The sequence below is a fragment of the Apteryx rowi genome, unplaced genomic scaffold (assembly GCF_003343035.1).
Source record: "Apteryx rowi isolate R43461 unplaced genomic scaffold, aptRow1 scaffold_392, whole genome shotgun sequence".
Taxonomy (NCBI): domain Eukaryota; kingdom Metazoa; phylum Chordata; class Aves; order Apterygiformes; family Apterygidae; genus Apteryx; species Apteryx rowi.
This window is the reverse complement of record NW_020450441.1, coordinates 697,400-717,146: the sequence shown is the minus strand read 5'-3', so window position 1 is coordinate 717,146 and position 19,747 is coordinate 697,400. Positions and strand designations below refer to the sequence as shown.

At 42.2% G+C, this 19,747-nt stretch overlaps 1 protein-coding gene across 11 annotated transcripts in view; it reads right to left on the bottom strand.

Moving 5' to 3' along the window:
• Positions 1-296: 296 nt before the first annotated feature.
• Positions 297-19,747, bottom strand: part of HS1BP3 (HCLS1 binding protein 3) — a 62,638-nt gene continuing 43,187 nt past the window's right edge. For 7 of the 11 annotated variants that reach the window (XM_026074619.1, XM_026074620.1, XM_026074623.1 and 4 more), the window contains one exon: positions 8,230-10,041. In XM_026074619.1, the coding sequence (XP_025930404.1) occupies positions 9,810-10,041 (232 nt within the window). In that variant the 3' untranslated portion in view covers positions 8,230-9,809. Of the gene's footprint in view, positions 2,276-4,101; positions 8,203-8,229; positions 10,042-11,556; positions 11,926-19,747 lie in introns of those variants that run through there. The other 4 variants (XR_003254968.1, XR_003254967.1, XM_026074626.1 and 1 more) reach the window with 4 other exon arrangements.

Sequence of the window (19,747 nt, the reverse complement as noted above, 5' to 3'; positions counted from 1 at the left end):
ATGACATAATAAAGAAAACACTTCAGCTTTTCCTCTTTTATTTCTAAAGGTCATTCGTTTCCTCCTTATATTTAATTGGAAAAAAATAGCAGGAAACTCAGATTCTCACACCCTTAGCATTGGGTAAACACATCCTAATAAACATTGCTTTTCTCACAAACTTCGTTAGACATTTTAAAATGAAATAGGAATTGAACTGGAAAAGAAATGAAAAATTATAATAGCAAAAAATCCTACCCTACTGCTAGTTTTTTCTTCCTTTCTTCTCTTGTGATATCACCAGTTCACTGGCTGTCCTGCAGCCACAGTGTCTTCTCGAATTTCTAACAAAAGAGAGAAAAGGCAGGCAAAATGCTTCTGGGGGAGAATATTTATGATCTTTTTTATGCAAAAATAAAAGCAAATCAGAAAATCCCTTAGACCATAAGCTTGTTTTATTTGTATTTTTAGGTTAGCCTTGAGGTTCATGGCCAAGACAGAAAGCTAGCAGAATTTTTTTTGGCTCTGGTACAGAGGCTCTGTTTAACTGTAGGAAGATTAATAAGCCTCTCTATTTTTGCCATGTTCTCATATGTAAAGCTGACATTTTATAAATATATATGTATATACATATAAATTACCAGACAGAGAGAGAAACAGAGAGCTTATAAATTACTCCAACGTCTTGAATCTCAATCCCTGCTACAATGTCTAAAACAAATGGATATTGTTTTCATGAAATGTCTATCATTAAAATGGACAGCCAGTGGAAAAGGAAAGGGAAGTCAGCAGGTGAATAGCCCAGGCCAGGGCTAGGAGGGTGCAGTGCTGTGCTCCCTCTGTCACTCTTGTCCAGCGCGTTTCCAGGGGTCCCTGCCAAACAGCAAGGACTGAGAGAGCAGGCAACAATCATCTCTGCTATCCCAGGATGTCTTAGTGCTGCCCTGTGTAACTCTCTCTGTGGCTCTCTGATAGTGGCTTTATAGAATTACATGGTGTTACTATTCAAACATGGTTCTCTCAAGGGAAACAGTTTTCTTTTTCACCCTAAACTCACAATTTTCTCTTTCTCCTCTCATCAGATGGATAAGCCAAAACACCCCATGATCTTTCACAAAGCTGGTAATTAGGCAGGACAAGAACAGAGCAAAAGGCAGAGTGATTAATATACATTTGGTGTGTTAGTTTTCTGAACACCTACCTATTTGCAGGTCAAGCAGGAAAGAGAAAGAGAAAAGCAGAAGGAAAAGGAATAGAAAAAGGAAACATCCTTCTATAGAAATGAATTAAAAGAGCTGTGTTAAATGCAGACAGTACAGGTTTCATCCACAGTAATTACAGCATAAACCAATGCAGGCCAGTACCCTGAAGGCGAAGGCAGTCAGTCTGGTAAATATGGCATTGGAAGGAAATGGGTCAGTTCATGACTACTCCGCACAACCAAGCAAATTCATCAAGTGCAACCCAGTTCAGAATAGCCTTGTTGCTCATTTATCTAAGCCACGAGCGCTGCTCCCGGCGCAGCTGGTGAGCATGRGGCAAAGCCATACAATCACTTCCCAACCCAACCCAGCTTGTGGGTAGCTAATGTGGAAGAGGGAAGAGGCACTAGTCTCTCATGCTGACCCCCAGTCACTATTTCTGGAGCCAGACTTGGAACAGGCAGCCTCCTATCTCATTGCTTAAGGAAATTTTTACTTTGCAGGATGCAAATCATCAATACTGTAGAAAGGCAGATTTGTGCAAAATGTTTAGCTGTCCCACCCGTAGGAATCTGCTGGGTCCACTGTTAAAAAAGCAGAGACTCAAACATGTTCTTCTCCACGGGAATTTCCTGCCTCCTATGGGTGTTTTCCCCCTTCAAAACCAGCCTGGGATCAGTATGGAGGGAGTCGGGTCTGTGAATGGGCAAAGAGGCGATCTGAACCTGTGTAAGACAGGAGTAACACAAGTGTAACGCTGGGTGCACAGAAGGAACCGTAACTCCTAGTGCCACCTCTGTGGGTCCAGGTTCATCAAAGGAGTGAGGCCGAGGCAGGACTCAGGTAAGTACTGCAAAGTAAACCTTCAGCCACTTCCTTAACTCCACAGGCAAATAAATACCCACTGGCTCCTATCTTTTTGCTGCTATGCTGCCTAAGGTACCAACCCAGGAGGGGAGAAATGGGGGCCTTTTGCCTTTCTCAGTCTCGGAGACTTTTGAACCCCCATCTCCCATTTCTCCAGCATGCAGGAAGCAAGGTGGTGCTGAAATCACTTTATCTTCCCTGCTGAAACTGGAAAGCAAGCAGGATTCCTGGAAGGAGAAAAGGAGACTTTTTAGCCAGTAATGAGGACATTTCCTTGGGAGAAGGAGACGCGGGAGCTTGTTTTCTCTCCCCACCTCTCCCACACAATATGACAATGCTCCTTTAGTCTAGCCAATGTTTGCTTAATGCAAAACTCATTAACAGCCTGGAGAGCAGAGACCAGCAACACTAAGCTGTTATATTGAAGGTACCTGACTGCATACTGAGAAATCCACTCCAGCACCCAGATACTGGGGGCACCTGAACCTGTGATTTTGCCCCTTCCTCCCTGTGCTCTCCCACTACAACACCTTACTGCAAAGGTGGAAGATAACATGCTGAAGTCAACTGAAACTTGGGCTTGATTTACCACCACATGGGCACTGACTACATCTGCAAGCGCAACAGCAGAGCAGAAGAGGATTTATAAAGTGAAACAGCTGGTGGCGAGCGTCCAGGACCCACTTGTACACATTTTGGGCAAGTTATTCCTACTTCTTGTCAGGTCCTCTGGACTGGATGGCCATTAGTGTCTGAGCACATTGGATGCGCTCCTGGAGCACAGCTGCCAGTTGAGTTTCATGTGAAAGATGTCCAGTTCGCTCCACAGTGGGTATGTGATGGAAACCAACACATGGTCAGTGGAGCTATCAGGAGATCTGCTATGAAAGTGCTCCCCTGATCTAAGCTAAACCACTGATGAAGACCAGCCCCAGATTTGTTTTTCATTCCTTGTGAAAAAGATAATTCCACGTAGAATTTGGTTTTCTTTTTAGGTTGGGCATTACAGCTATAACTAGTCAGCAATTCTGGACACAAGAAATTCCTTTCAGGGACTGCACACAAGATTAAATGTGTAAGCTATTAAATGTCAAGACACAGGAAGGCATAAGCAGGAAAATCAATCATAGTAGCTGGCAGATTTGATTGCTTAAGGGGGGAAAGCACTGGGTAGCTTTGATTCTCACCATTCAAGGTAAAGAAATTATTTTTGTTCACAGTAAGAGCTTGTTAACATACCCAGACATTATTAAGCTGAATCATTTTTATAAGCTCCTCTGAGGTGAAATTAGTGGTCTGTAATTATTATTACAAACAAAATAATCTGAGAAGTTCATGATCATTTGCACCAATTCCCTGGACAAACTTAAAAAGCATACAGAAATTAGCAGAGAAATAAGAAAAGTGCTCAGTAAATATACCAGGACTTTTTTTTTTTTTTTTTTTTTTTTACTTTTATGTTCATTTGAAACACCATGGAGTTCATCTTGCCAAAAGAACCATTAAATGATTTGTTCATTTCAGCTCTACACTCCTCGTCTTTCAAGGGAAGTAAAAGACTGAAGCACTGTGCATAAATCAGGCAGACACCTTGTTTCATTCTGTCCCCATGTTTCTCCCACTCCCAGTGCTGCTCTGCAAGCTAATCAGGCTTGGACAATGGTGTCACATCCTATTCCTTTCCAGCCTGCCCCAAGCATCAGCATCACCAGACTTGTGGTGATCTGCAGTGGGGTTTTGACAGATTAGACTGACTGTGTACGACTCCCCTAGAAGACACAGGAAACACTCTTTGGTGACAAGAGCAGCACAGAACCAGTGCCTTTGGCAGAAAATGGCTGAATCACATTAGGCGAGTATTTAATGAGTTCAAGAAGAGACTGGCTTGAATTTTTTTAACCGAAAAATTACAAAATGATGGTTTTCATCTGGTCCTGATTTGGCTGGATGACTGAAAGTACCACATCAAGATGGTACAATGACCACATATTTCCCCATGGCTTTAACAGCTCCAAACCTCAAAATCTGATACTATGATTCCTATGTACTTGATAATAAAAACAATATACTCAAGAGTAGCAAACGATGGTGGCTGTTAAGGCAGCAGGAGGTAGTGGGCTGTTACACCTTTTTGTGTTTGATGATGATTTCAGACTCTAAGGTTCCTGTGCACATTACTGAAAAAGAGCATCACAGAACATCAGATGCACTATTCAGGAGTTATTCCACTGAATTTCACTGGGTGTTACGGTGATGTCGTTTGCTGCCAAGTCATGCTTGGTAAATCTTCTACATTTGTCTTCCTAGACAAATCAAGCTATCTACTAATCTTACTATTAAAGGTGGGATCTGGAGGAGCATTCAGGAACAGCTGAAGTCTTCCTCTGATATCAGTAAGACTTTTACTGCTGACTGTAGAAATACCACATATAGGTCAAAAGTGGCTTTTGAAAAAGCCAAACCTGCAAATCAAGATTGTTATTGACTTCAGGAATCTCTTCTGAGCAAATATGAGGAATGGATTTGTTGTTACATAGCCACTGGATAGATCTTACTTAGGGTGCTGGGAAGCAAGCTGATAATGTGCTGAGGATGTTTGGTTCTTTCAGTCACCAAATCCTCACTGGGTGGCTCATACAGAGTAAGTTTTGAATGCATACAAACCCCCCAACTTCCATCTAGCCCAGTATGGTATTCATCACAATGGCCAAAAGCAGATGACTACAGGGAAGTATGAGAATATTTGCTTGCTATATTCTCCTAGCTTCCAGTAACTTGCAGATTAAGGACTTCCCAAACATTAAGTGGCACCTTTAACAACCCTTGATAGATTTCTCTTCCATGAACCTAGCCAATGTCTCCTTGACCTCATATAAACTTTTAGCATCAATAGCATCATGGTACAAAAACAACTCGGTCCCTAACTATCTATGACTAATCAATCCTTTAAGCAGCTTCATTGACTTCTGCAGTCCCACAGCAGAACTTAATTTGATTATTAATTTAATTTACCATCATAACATTTCCTTGCTAGTACCTTTACTTAAAGCAGTGTGCCCTACAGATAATTCTCTAGACATAAAAGCACATGATTTCCCTTCATTTGTGCTTCGAATTCCTCATTTGCTTCAATATATGGCATCCCATACTAGGTAGGTATGGTATGTGGAGGGTTATAAAGAAAAATAAATAATATGGTGAGGGCTGAATAACTTGAACCAGAAGGGTTTAAAGACAAATGAAGGAAAGAATTGGTGCAATACAGAAAGCAATCAAATGACTTTATTCAGTCCTGTTGTTGCTGTTGAGATGAAATGTAAAAATATAGACAAAACCCCACAGTAAAACCACAATAAAAACCCTCTCTCTTCTTGTTAACTGTCACAAGTAGGTGCATGTTCTCATCCATAAGAAACACAGTTGATTCACATGTGCACACACACGCATAGAGAACTATCCAAGAATCCTCAGTGAAATTAGTGACAGTCCAGATTTTTAAATCACGTATCAATGCATTTTTGTGTTCTACATTGAATCTAATGACCAGAGGGCATTGGTCATTTACAGTCTCCTCTTATTAGCTAATGCTTAAATGCACCATAAGTGTGCTGGATTTTCAYTGCTTTAAATCACAGGCTGACCTGTGTATTCTATTGCAGCAAGCTAAGCTAAGATGCAGAAATATCAGTTTTGATTAATGCATTTTTAGACCCACTCAAAGTGTTACTGGCTGAACTATGCCATAACTGCTGTGGGAATTAGTTTTCCTTAAAATTTAGCACAGAACAGATCTGAACAGCTGACCCACAGGACAGAGAGCTTTTACACCCAGTTTGTAGAATCCCCATTTTAAACTATGACCTGGATAGTGAAGTATATAGTATTATTCATTAATTAGTCCTGTAACACACAAGAAACAGAGGAAGGTTATGCAGAACAAGAAGCAGCTTCTAAAGCAGTAGAGATACCTATTATGAGTTCTAATCACTAAAGAAAACATATGTTGTAAGGATTTAAATTTAACTCTATTGCTTTTCAAATCTTCTGATGAGCTAGCTATTACGGATGCTGAAAGGTGATGCTTGTCAGCCAAGAACTACATTAGAGTCCATAATTGAATTTCAAGACTTGTCAAGAGCAGGCTAATAAAATAGTTGCTGCTAGGAGTGATGTATGTATAAAAAAACCCTCTGGTCTAGCAGGATCCAAAGTATGTTGTGTGGTTTCCTGATGTCATTTCAAATAATATGTTCAATTTTTCTGGGCTACATTTGCCTGACATTCTCCTGTTGTATAATAATGATTCATTACATATAATTTATTCAAGGACTGTTACTCACCTCTAAGTGCCTATAAATATTACTGGAGATAGACATTTGCATTGTAAAACAAATGCGTGATGCTGGGATTTATGAAGGGTCCTTTTATGTTAGTTACTTGACAGGAAAGATAGATTTTTCTGATGTAGAACACTGATCTTAAAATCATCTTAAAAATCTACCTCAGGCAACAATCAATGGTTCTTCCTTCCCTGTGTTTAGCTAATTTGTCARTTCTGGGGAGAGCCAGGGCGAAGTATTCCTTGACCATTCAAAATGGATACAGCTCTACTGTTGCCACATCAGCAGAACTGGGAATGCTCCCATGGTTAAGATGGTAATATACAATGTCTGTCCTCCTCCTGCTCTGTGAAAGCATGAACAATTTCTGAGTGGAGCACTTAAGAGACAGTGGAAGGCAGACACATGTCATTGCTGTGAGGAACAGGGAAAGAAGAACATAGGCCCAGCTGGTACAAAGGCTGCAAATTGTGTCAATGCACCAAGTGGTGTTAATGAAAGGATGTGGGATGCTGGCATCCTTTATTCCCCCAGGTAAATTGGTACGTGGATAGGTAGTAATTCTTTTAAAAACAGAGAAGACCAATGTAAGGTGACAACAACCAGCTAGGAGACACCAACCTATGAGAAGCTGATACCCCAGTGATGTCCTGACCTGTCTTGCTGCCTGTCTCACTGCAGGGAGTTGTTTGGTCTAGAAAAAGATTGAAAGGAACATATCAAGGATCCTCAGAGCTCTCAGTCTAATGTGAAGAGGAAGGGGAAACTTTGTTCTCAGTGTATGGTTGTGAGGACAAGAAGTAATGAGCTTAAGTTGCAGTACGGAACAATCACGTCAGACATTAGAAAAACATTTCTAATAATCAGGATAGCAAAGTACTGTAATAGCAAACCCAGAGAGGTTGTGACATCCGCAGCACTGCACCCCAGCCTGCCAAACTTCTAAGGACAGCTTAGAAAAACATCTATGAGAAATAACGCAGGCATAATTACAGCCACTGCAAAATGAATTCAGTTTCCATATTCAGGCATTGCTCCAGCCTAACTGCATTCAGCCACCGCGTAGTCCTCTGGCACCAGCCAACTCTTCCAGCTCACACCAATAACACCTCATCCTGGACAGCTGCCACCAGYGAGACATGGACTAGGTGTTCCTGCTTAGGGCAGGACCGTGGACAAACAGGTCTTCCCAGGTCCCTTCCAGCTCTGTCCTATTACTTCTCTAATTTATTCCAAGGAACTTTAATCATTTTCCCTTGCTGTTTAAAGGTGAAGATCTGCAGTCAGCCTACTAATCATTAAATTCAAGTTGACCCATTGAGTGGTAGTTTTAGTAGTGCTCAGGCCATGTGCTGGGCTGCAGGCCAAAAATACCAAAACACAGTCTCCCAAGCAGTGCTGAAGAAAGGGGAGATCAAGATTCCAAATATACTGTGGCTGTTCATGACAACAGGTAGTGCAACAGGAAAGTTGTCCTGAATTTGACTCCCTTGTCTGCTGCTCTCTGTGTGGTCTCTGACCAGTCATTTATTTTCCCTTCAGTACCTTTGCTCCCCTTTCGCAGAATGGATATAAACAAACCTCCTAACTGCACCAGGACGTGCCGAGAACAGAGAGCAAGTCAGGTACCACCTTTGCCCATATATAGCTTTACCTCTGGCTGCTCTCAAAGGGAATATGACCTCAGCCATGTTCCTGGTGCAATACATATTTACACAGGGTTTTAGCCGAGCTTGCGCTTTAACACCATGTAATGCTCCTCATGTCTTAAATGGGATCCATCCTTTAACTCCAATCTGCTGCTACTGTACAACCTAGAARGCAACAACAACAACAATACCTGCAGGTTAGCAAAATGTTTTATTATACTGAAACCTACTTTACATAAAGCAGAGCCAATGGTTTTATTTTACTTGTCCCACCAACCCAAAATAACTTTATCATATTTTTCATTGGCTTAAAGCAAAAATACTGAGAGATAATTTCATTATTAAAAATATAGACTTATATATAAGGCTTTCTATTCATTCTGTTCTATATTAAAAAGGCAGATTTAGGGATAGTGATATGGCATATATATATTAGTATTTTCCCTCTGGGGAGCTTTTCTCCACACTTGTATAGATCACAGGTGGCAGGAGTTCAGGAGTCTCTTTCTATATAACAGCAGTTATCAACYCACATCACATATAAATTCAGCACGTTGAGCCAGTGAGTCTGAGTCCTGGAAGAAGACGAATAGTTCAAGATGCCTGTTCTACCATATGTTTCTTACTTTTCCTGCATATTAAAATTTCTCCAGTTTTCCTTCCTTTTTCTTTTTTCCCTCTGGCTAATCCCGAAGTTGTTCCTGCCTTGTTATAAGGATTACCACAGTAATGAAGAGACTGTTTTTTTATCAAAAGACTCATTTTGGCTTAGTGGAATTAATCACCATGGTTCCTTCTTTAAATTAGAGAAGGTAGGGAGTGAGAGAGAGAGAGAGAGAGAGAGAGAGACTCCAGAGAGCAATTCAGAGTTCCTCAATTAGGATGTCTGCACTGAATCACCTTCTGGAGGACTCTCTTTCTCTCCACTGACTATAGAAGAAGTCCAGGAAAACTTGCCTGGCAAAAGTTAGCCTTTGTGAATCTTGAGTACAAGAGTCCTCCAACATCCAAATCTCCTACTCACAGCAATCTCCATGTATGTCTGGAGCTGCACTTTTAGCCATCTTCAGCCATATGCTATTTTCCCCAAAAGCTACAGATGCATAGCGCCTAGTGTTTGCAGTCCTGCTACCTCTCCTACAAGTTGGCAGTTGTGCAACTACAAAGTCAGCAGAACAGTCAAGCTTATGTGGGATTTCAGTATTTCTCTGAACTACAAAGGAACTGTTACCTATACTTAACAGTTATGGGTTATAAATTACTGAAACACCAGTCAGGGAGGAAAGGGTTGCTATGATAATGCATAGGAGAAAATGAATATAACCTTTCCAGTGAGCTGAAATATATTGTGTAAAATAGCAGAAACAGCATTCTGTCCTGCTTCAGACCATTTGTTGGACACTATCCATACTTGCCACGTGTGCTGCAGGCTTGCCATTTTCAGTTAGGACTAAACTGTCCAAAACTGTGCTGTTGATACTAAAATGATTTGCCATGTGACTGTACTAGACTAGACTAGACTCGACAGTGCCATGTCCTTGTCCACATCCCCTGTAAAGCCCTGAAAATCTAAGGCAATGTTACACCACAGCTGCACTGTTTTGAAAGCATCAGGTCATTCTTGTGGAAGTCAAACTTGCTGGTCTCTGAATCATGATACATAAATGGACACTGTGACAGTAAAGTGATCTGGCCAATTATTGCTACCATCACTTGAGCTCAATGGGAGTTTGGATCAAGAAGGCATCGCTACATTTTAAAAATATGTATGCTCAGAAGAGACTTGTATCTTCATTGTCGATAGATTCATTTTCCTGGATATACTGGAGAATGTCCACTTCATTCATTGTCTGAATTTTGTCTTCCTTTGGCTTTGCCAGTTGAGATGAATTGGTGTTGTTCCTGGGAGCAACTACTGGCTTCCGAGGTAATGGCGGTTTTGACGGTACCTTAGGTTTTGGTTTGGAGGTTACTTTCAAGAGTTTCTCTAAATCATCTTCAACTCTGAAATGAAAGGAAAACACCAGTAACTCCTCAGTGATGCTGCTTGGGAATTTCTGCATTGCTTTTCATTTTGCAAGAACACGCAATTCAGCAAAAAGAACTTTCTGCAGAAAAGGATCAACTTCAATGAATTTCTTTTAGGAAGAGTTTTCCAAAAAAGTTTCAATGTTACCAAAATAAGAACTGCTTTTTTATGGTATTTTTCAATTCACCATCTAAGTGAATGTATTTTACAGCATGTTTTCAAATGTCTAAACTAAGAACAATTTGCAATTATCAAAATAAAAAGACCTTGATTTTAGTTTGGGAAAAAATTGCTTTTGATTTGTGACAGGATGCTTTGTTTTTCCAAGAACCCAGAAATTTTCATGGAATGGTCAAAACTTTTCACACTCACCTCTGCTTCCCCTCCCATAGCAGACATGCTCAATCATAAGAAACTGGAAAATGTCATGGCTTTAGAAATAATATGTTCACACTTGCTTCAAGAAACTGAAGGTGCTTTGTAATCTGTGAGCATATTCAACAACTCTTTTTTTGGCGACTTTTTTTTCCCTACTTCCTAGTGAAATAACCCAAAAGATCCAAAAAAGTAAAGGATGTTTTTTGCCTGGATTGTCTGACCTTGTCATGAGACACAGCATGCTGTGTGTGCCCCACTCTGCTCCCATTGGAGCTGTTACAGATTTTGGCAGTGCCCTTCTAGCAGATTGCCTAGTGACTCCAAGAGGCGGCTGCCTTTGGGAAGTGAGTATGTGAAGGAAAGGGAATGAAGGTTGTGACACATCACATCTCTTGAAGATAAGGCAGAGATAGCAGAGTAAAAATTAGCATAGCTGGAGAAGTGTTTATAGGCCACAGTAATTTTTGTTCTAAACCAAAACAGCCTTTTGTTTCAGTCCTCTGAGCATAGTGGTCAAACAAAATACCATAAGGAGTAAACACCATTAACTTGCCAAAGGCTTGGTTGATCAATCCTTGTTAAGTAGTCAAAACCCATAGAGCAACACACGCAGATAATCAGCCATGTAATGACCACCTTCAAAAGTTGAGAAACTGATAAAATGCATACCTCACATACACTTACAAAATACATGACTTGCAAGAGTCATGCCCCTAATTGTAGCATACAAAAATTAAGAAAGTTTAAGCATAAGAAGTGTGAACAAAATCTTTTACATGGGGGACCAGGAACCAAAGATCAAGGAGAACAGCAGTTTCATAACTGTGGGTTATCTCCTTGCCAGACCTTAGCTCTGGTGGGATCCACTTGCTCTACAACTGTGGTGTCTTAAGCACTGAGGTGATTTAACTGTATAATTGTTTACAAGCACTGACCTAAGAACTGTTTTTAATAAACTTCAGTATCAGCTGATCTGAGAAGGGCTGAATGCTTGGATTTAGCACATTAGGCTGTAACAGTGTCAGCAGTAAAACTCCCTTTGCTTTAGCCAAAGGGTAGCCTGGCAGAAAAGCTACTAATGAACTAGGAGATGAAATTAAGGTGCAGTAGCTATTCCAAGGGGACTGGAATTACCTTCTGTGCTAAATATCCCTTCTAATAGTTTTACTTAATTCATTTCTAGAGGACTTGGAACAATAAGACAATCTGGTCAAGTGATTCTTAAACAAGAAAGCAGTTGGCTGCACACATGCAGCTCACCCTCTCCCTCTGTCCTCACAAGTTCCTCCACCCAGGCAGAAGAGTTGGATGTCCTCTGTCAGTCAGAGCAGCAGCAACCATCTCGTGGCAAATGGCAAGGACCAAGTGGAGACACAACTCAGGGAACAGACAATGGCTGTTTATGGCTGAAGCTCCTCCTCATTTCAGCCCCTGGTGACTGAAAGAGACTTGGCGGAGCAGCTCTCCAGCAACTCGACTCACTGGAACAGAAAAGTATGCGGGAAGGTCTGAGGAAGGTCTAAGGAAGGTGCTTTTCTAGTCTGTGCTTCTATAAGCCCCATGGGTAGGCAGTCCTTGGAGCATGAGTGAGTCTCATCTCATTTACGTCAGGTATTTTTTGATCCTTCCTCTCATTTGCCTTTCGTAATTCGTATCTTCCTCATCAATACATCAACTTATTTTGTGCCAGCCAATGAGGCCATCTTTGCAGCTCATCCAAATCTCAATGAAGTCACTGGAATAGCTTCTGTTGAATAAAAGGGACTGATTTCTCCCCTCCTCTCTTTGTTTACTGGTACCCTTAGGAGAGAGACCACACGGCAGAGCAGTTGGAGGAGCCTTCTACAGACAGCTCAAGTAAGGCAGACAGTTAAAGCAAAGTTTAGCCATTCCATAGTTTGGGAAGCAGCTGATTGGGTTAACAGGTCAGGACCACGGTGGACATGATCAACAAGAGAAGAGAAGAATCAATGTTTTCTGAGACACTTTGTTACCCTATCCCTGGTGTATATTCTATCAAAGTTAAAACAGCAGGTGCTTGAAAAGCTCCAGGCTCCTCAGTTAAGGACCCCATTACTATTAAGAGAAACTGCATGATTTCAGGGGTTTCCATGATTTCAGGGTTTTCTTTTTATGTTTGCCCTTATTAAAATACATGAAGAATTTATGACTGCACTGCCCGGGCTGAGACAAACTACACTCACCCCGAATTGACCATAAAGTGAACAGCCAAGGATCAACCTGAATTGTCTGCAATACAGGGGGTCAGAACACTTTAAGGTAAAGCCATGCTTGAAGTCAGATCTTTCCATGAGGAATGTAAAAAGAGTCAGTTCTAACCAAGACTAATCTTTTAAAACCAAGTGCCTGAACACCAACATCTGAAAGTAGGAAATACCTAAACAGTCCAACTGATGGACAGAGCAGGGACAATGTCCCAGAACTCTGCACCTTGAACTCTACGCTGTGGACTTTGTGTTCCGGCAGACAGCTCCCGCTGTTATCTTAAATTTCATCCCCCCAAGTAACTCTGGAGACCATATTTTCTTTTATTTAGATAATAAGATTTCTGATGTCTTCTGGTTCCACGATTTCCTGTGGGTGTCATATCCCACCTAACACATTGTCAGTGTGTTCCTTCTTTCTGAACACCTCGTCTACGGACAAGAAATTAACTTGGTATTTTTGTTTGCTGCAAACTGTGAGTTCCAAATCAGAGATATCACACCTGTGATCACATTGTCAGGACATGTTCTTTATTCTCTTTGCTGTGTAATAAACAAAACATGTTAGGGCTGGTATTTCTGAAGCCTAGCTTTCTTTAGCTGATCTGATGGCTCCCTACTTGGCATAAACAAATACTGGATGAGTCAGTGGCCATTTAGTAGAGTTCTGGTCATAAAAAACAAAAAACAATCACCAGATGAACAAGGCATATGTACACACACAGATCGTATGAAAGAAGCATGATTTTGAACTAGGTGCAGTRCTTGAGGAGGGCAGCTGATCAGACACTGCAACTTCCCGAATTCTCTATACTTGCCCAGTTCTGCATTAATTTCTGTGCTAATCCCAGCAACAAGAACTCTCAGCACAGTCATAAAAAAGATGCAGTCCAGTAGTTGCTTTTTGTTGGCAGTGGGTATTCAGGACAAATATTCTACAGAAGATCTGATTTTTCAAAGTCTGGAAACTGATCATTTAAAGCTCCTTTTTTTGTCCTAGATTTTTGAAAGACGCTGGATAGAGAAAGGTCTTTTACAGAGAACACAGCAGATAACGTGGTCTTTGTCTCAAAACCTGCTTTTGCTGCTGCGGTGTAAGGCTGTTTGATCCACTGATGTTTGATTATGTGAGACACAATTGTCTTTGGGAAACTGAAGAGGTAAAATGCAAAACACCTCAGGCAGAGATGGAAACAAGGACTTCTATTTCTTGAGAAGCAAAAGAATTGTTACAGTGCATAACTACCACCATTTTTAACTCTAGGCCAGGAGGAGGGGAAAAAAAATCTAGCAACTATTCTGAAATAACAAGGAGATTAAAGGAAGAACCTTCCCTTCCCCATCCTCCATCTTGTTAAAGACAATCAGGCACAGAATCCATGTAATTAATTATTCTCTAATTAGTCTCTTTCTTTTTCTGAAATGGAAAAGCAGCACCACGTTGCTTAAAATTCCTGCCATACTAATGTGCTGATTCACGGACTCTCAATATTGGTGGAAAATCTCATCGTTTCCAGACGTAGAAAGCAACCAAAAAACCTATTTACTATGAAAGAAAGCCTGTCACAAAGCCCTATGATACGACAGCCAGGATATGGACTTCAAGAGAGTGAAAGGTTTATTATTCAGAGAAAAAGACTCAGCAGCCATCAGAATATCAAATTTTAGATGTCACTCCTCTGACTTCTGTCCTGTCTACCTGGACAAGGTCTTTGGGACAGGAACAACTATGTGTGTGTACAGCACCTAGCACAATGAAGACAGTCACTTCCTCTACTTGCTGGGGACCCATAATTCATTAAAGTATTCAAAAGGATTGTGCGTGAAGCAAGGTTTTGCAACTCATTCCAGCTCTTGTAGAATAGACTTTTATCTTTCCCTATCTTATTACCAGTGCATTTATTTCATCTAGTATTGAATCCAAGAGCAAGAGACACCTTAGCAAAGTGCTGGGTACAGCTGTAATATCACATATATGACTTGGGAAAAGTCTTGTGCCTAAAAATGCATAGCAAGCTTCAAAGTATCTGTTGGCCATTACTTCTGGAATGGTCAACAAGAGACAGCTAGATATCTAACAAGGATCTATGGAAATTACACAGGCTGGAGCTTGTATGGGAGCACAAAGCACAGGGGGCTGTGTGGGAGGCATCTCCTCTGCTGCCCCTGATTTCCCCTACAACCCATTATGGATGAATTCATATTAGTATGTTAGACAGTGCCAGGAAATATGTCTGGACACTGAAAGATGAGAGTCTGTACTGTTAAACTGTTAAAGAGCCCCGGCACAGTTTTGGTCTGGGTCAGACTAGCCCTTTGCCAAAAAACTCCAAGGCACAATTCGGGCGCTTGTATGGGACAGGGACTATTCCCAGCAGGCAGCTGGGTACAGTCACCTTGCTCTGGAGCCAAAGAGAGTTTAACAGCATGGATGCAGCCTGATGGTGCTGTTTAGCCTGAGGGCCAGAGAGCAGGTTCATCAGTATGGATGAGTCCTAGGTGCATATGCCCACAAGAAGCTCTCTGAGGGTAACAGCCTTCTGGCTGGAGCACTTCCCCAGTCTGAGTACGTTCAAACCTCTGTCTCCTACTTCTACACAGAGTTCCCTAGTCAACAGGCAGTGGTATAGTTGGAGCAGGGGGGAGCAGGCAGAAGATGGAGTATTGGCTGTCCAAAATGCCAGAAACTGGGGCAAGAAGGCTGAAATCTGGTAATGCTCAAGCCTAGCAAAAGGATCCCTTGCTAGACCAGGAGAGACCAGGACTCTAGGCAACCTCCCTGCATTATTCCATACAACCCACACGTGTTCCTAAGACCACGGAAAGAATTTGTGTTTTCCATCTTCCTAGCAAAAGCCTTGGCCAAGTTTACTTTGTAGCTCTTCAGGTGTTTGTAATAGCATCCCTATACATCACAGGAAAAATCAAATGAGCAAAATAAATGCTTGAAGAACAGCACAGAAAGTCCTCTTGGGCAGCAAAACAAAAACATACAAACAAAAAGCCCCCCAGGTAAACAGAGGAAGAATAGCTACTCATTTACTGAAAGTTACTGCAGCCAAATCAAGGCTCCTTCCCCACAGTCAGGTCACAACATGCTAGAGAAACTGCCCGGGAGTGGTCAGGAAATTCCTGACTTAGTTTTTCCAACCTTCTCTGCAGTCCACCTGCCCATCATCCAAACAACCCTCTGGAGTTTCTCCTCCCCTACTCTTGGTGCTGCTCTGGTGCCCTCAGTACAGTGAGAAAGCACTTCCCAGCATGTAGCGCTGGAGGTGCTGTCCCATACGACTCTGACTAGTCTGAAAACAGAAGTGTTGTTTTCTGAATTCAGCAGCCGCTGAATGAAGAACACACAAACTTTCTCCACTTCAAGGGTAGCAACGGTCCCTTGGCAAACCTGAAGCTAGCAAACCCCTCAGGAAGCTGTATGGACTGAACAGTGCTTACAAATGGCCACTGTTAGGATGCAGCTTCACAAACAGCTTCAGCCTCTCTAATAACATAGTGCTGCTGAAAGGGTCATCACTGGCATCACTGATGACACAGCTTGCAGCTGTAAATACATATCAGCTTGTAAATACAGGTAACATTCATCTGTTAAGGGGATGAAGCACAGGAGGCAGCTGCAGAGAGGTAAAAGCTGGACTGTCCTTTTCAAGGAGAGCAGCCTTAGATCAGAGTAAGCCTTAGTAAGAAAATACCAGGTCTATCATCATAGCGCAGCACAACTGAGACTCTGCTGCTGACACTCTTCTCAACACTGGAAAAAGACAAATCTTATGCTGCCAGCTGCTTCCTTCTATCTCAACTCCCTATTCATTATCAAAGGTGAAACTAATTAAATCTCTCCTGAAAGGCTGTTCACACAACCGCGGTAATTATTTCAGCCTAGGATGTGTGGTAATTTCTGTAATTCTGTGGGCCCACAGACCTGCTGCGACATTCACAGGATCAATTCTAGCACTGGTTTTCCACAAAAACCTGATCCATCACACCATGCAGGCTCAATTTAGATTAATGAGGCAGAAGAGGTTGACTGCAGTCCAGCTGCATGAAAACTTAATTTACAAATTTGCGGCCACTGGGTGAATGGAGACAAGGAAGTAAGATGACATGAGAGTCCACGACAGGAGAGTTTGCAGGGCACTGATTTCAGCAGTGTTTGACTTCTATCATTAGCCTAAAATGGAACTCAGAGCCAAGGAGGAGTAACAAGAGTGGAGGTAAAATGCTGAATGGGTCCAGAATGAACCACTGCAGGTGTGGCACCACACAGGAAAATGACTAGGCTTACTCTCTTAACCTCTGGGAAAGGGTTGATCAGTTACCTTTTTCAATTTCACTTCAGTGAGCCACCTTGCACCTCTGAAGAGTGGAACGCAATGGGACCCAGGATTTCTAGGAGAAACCTGGGTTCCTCCTTGGTATCCCTATGGTGAAAAGATTAGCCAAAAGACTAATCTACTTATCACTCTTGTTCTCAGAGCACATCCCATCGAAGGGAGATGCTCCTTTTTCCTGAAGGCAACATGAGGGGACTTGACCTGGCTGGCTCCCACCACAGCAATATGTCTGTTTTCCACACATTCTGTAGGGACATGCAGGTACTGTCCTCTACAGGCACCTCACTGAAGTATTTTGGCAGACCAAAGGGTAGGAAAGAGTGTCTGGAGCTACAATGCCAGAGGTCAGAACGAGGTGCTCACCCAGTTTCTTCATTACCACCACTAGATTTTGGCCATAGGCCAAGAAATTAGGAACCAGTAAGAGGCTGGTCAGTGGACTGGCAGAGGAAAGATACTTGTTTGAGTGGACATGGGTGTTTTGACATAAAAAGAAACATTGTGTTACTCTGATAAAGCATTTGGTCCTTCTCAAAGTTCAACACTTGCTAATGTGAAGTGTATTAAAATAGTAATTCTCATTTCATTTGAGCAGGTATCCAGAGAGAGCATAGTCTTCACAGTTTGCAATGAGAGCATTTATCATATTCTCTTCTCCCTCATGTTGTGACATGCACAGCCCACGCACATTTTGCAGACTCATTTGTCTCCGTAACAGTCTCTTCCTCAAGAGTTACAAGTCACTGCAGGAGATTCACTGCTGTGCTAACAGTGCTGTGGTGCTACTGCTGCTACAACTGCTTGCTTACCACAAAGATCACAAAGGATTTGGTTGCTCCTGCATTCTGCTCTGACCATCACCTTGCTCCCATCTCCCCTTTGGATGGAGAAGGTGCCACCCTTCTCTGTCTTATGCAGTGCTCTTTTATCACTGCTCATGATTCACTAGAAAGAATATCTGCGGAGATGCTGTGTAGTAGTGTTTCCAGCAAGTCACACACTTCTCAGATCTGCCACATGCATGTGAGCAGACTGTGTGGTACATGCAGTAGCACTGATGTATACTAACTACATAGGTCAAGAGTTACCACATCTGCATTATTCACCTAATCCATCTATGTACAGTGAACATGTCTAAGATTTCTGGACCTACCACAGCCCTGTTGGCACATAATAGCTCGGGCTGGTCTTAAGTCTCAACAACACATCTCCAGGCAAATTTTGTGTGTGGTAAAACAGGGACCAAGGCATTTGCTAGCCTTCTCTAGTAGCCTACCCAGCTCTAGTCCACTGAAGAGTGGATTGTCAGAGCTCTCACACTGATCTGAGAGCTGGGGAGAGAGTTCTTCAGTCCCCTTTAAGAGACAAGAGGGACTGCGACATCTGCATTGTAAAGACTAGATTTACTCTCAGGCCTCAGGATATGCTCAAGCCCCTGTGCCAGACAGATAGCAAGGCTCAACTCATGCTCTTCTCACCACAAAGGGTCACTGACTGGGAAAGAGACACTGGCACTGCCATGCAAGTACATGCAATACCAGCCTGCTGGCAAGGGAAGGTGGGAGCTGATTCAAAGGCTGCCTTTATATTTATGAGACCTGACAGTTCTGCTACAGGATCTCAGATGACTGCAATGAATGTACCTACAGGCGAGTAGAAGCATTCTACTAGGTTAAAGCAGAACTCTCTCTTCCCTTCCTCCCCTTTAACAGTTTTTCCTGTACTCCCAGTCTGCTTGTGACTCAGTCTATCTGCTCTCAGTGATGTGCAGATAACACTGTGGGCTAGGTTTATCACAGGGATTTCAGAGGGTCTTAGGCACCTAAGCAAGTGGACAGATCCTGACCTATCTGCCCATACCTCTGGCATAGCCATGAGTTGGCTCTAGATTGCGACAGCAACTTTCCCATTGAACTGCAGGCATGATTTTCTGCTTCGTTACACGTATTCATATCCAACTGCTGAAAGCATTGGAATAAGTCAAGAACAAATGAAAATGATTGTAATTTAAAAGAAGTGGAATCTTTTCCCATGGTTTTCCATTACCATCTGGGTGTGCTGCTAACACTGATGACCCCAAACTGACCGGAAGGCATGGTCTGTTGCTCTCAAAGCAGACTTCAGAGACCTTTCTCTGCAATGAAGGAAGGGCAACCATATAATCCAAAGGACATTAACATGACAGATGGAAAAGCTCTCTCCACTGGTGAATAATAATGCAAGGACTCCTTTAAAAGAGGCACTTCTTTTCTAGCCATATAAACAATCTGTGTCAAGAACTTTATGCTGAGATTGCTAGCACAGGAGAAAGCGGACGTGAAAATATTGCAAGCACATACGTGTTTGCTACCACTGTACCACAGCACTAAATCAAGTCATGTCCCGCCCCATTGGCTTTTATAAACATCAGGGGGGCTGTCAAGTTGTAATGGGAGGTGACACCTAATCCAATTTAACATCTGTTTAAATTAAATCAAGTATTACTAGTCAGATAGGTTAGCACTTTTGCACAGGTAGAAAGCAATAGCTGCAAAACTACCTGCTTCAGGAGAGGAATCCACACACAGATTCTCTCGTGTTTAGCACCAGTTGTTGAAGTCATACATCCTAACAGGAGCTGGCTGGCAAGAATCAGCACTTAAAACAGGTTGGCCTCATCTTTCAAACATCAGCCTGAGATCCAAAAGGTGCAAGTTTGACTCTTCACTGCAGCACAGATTCCCTAGTGATGC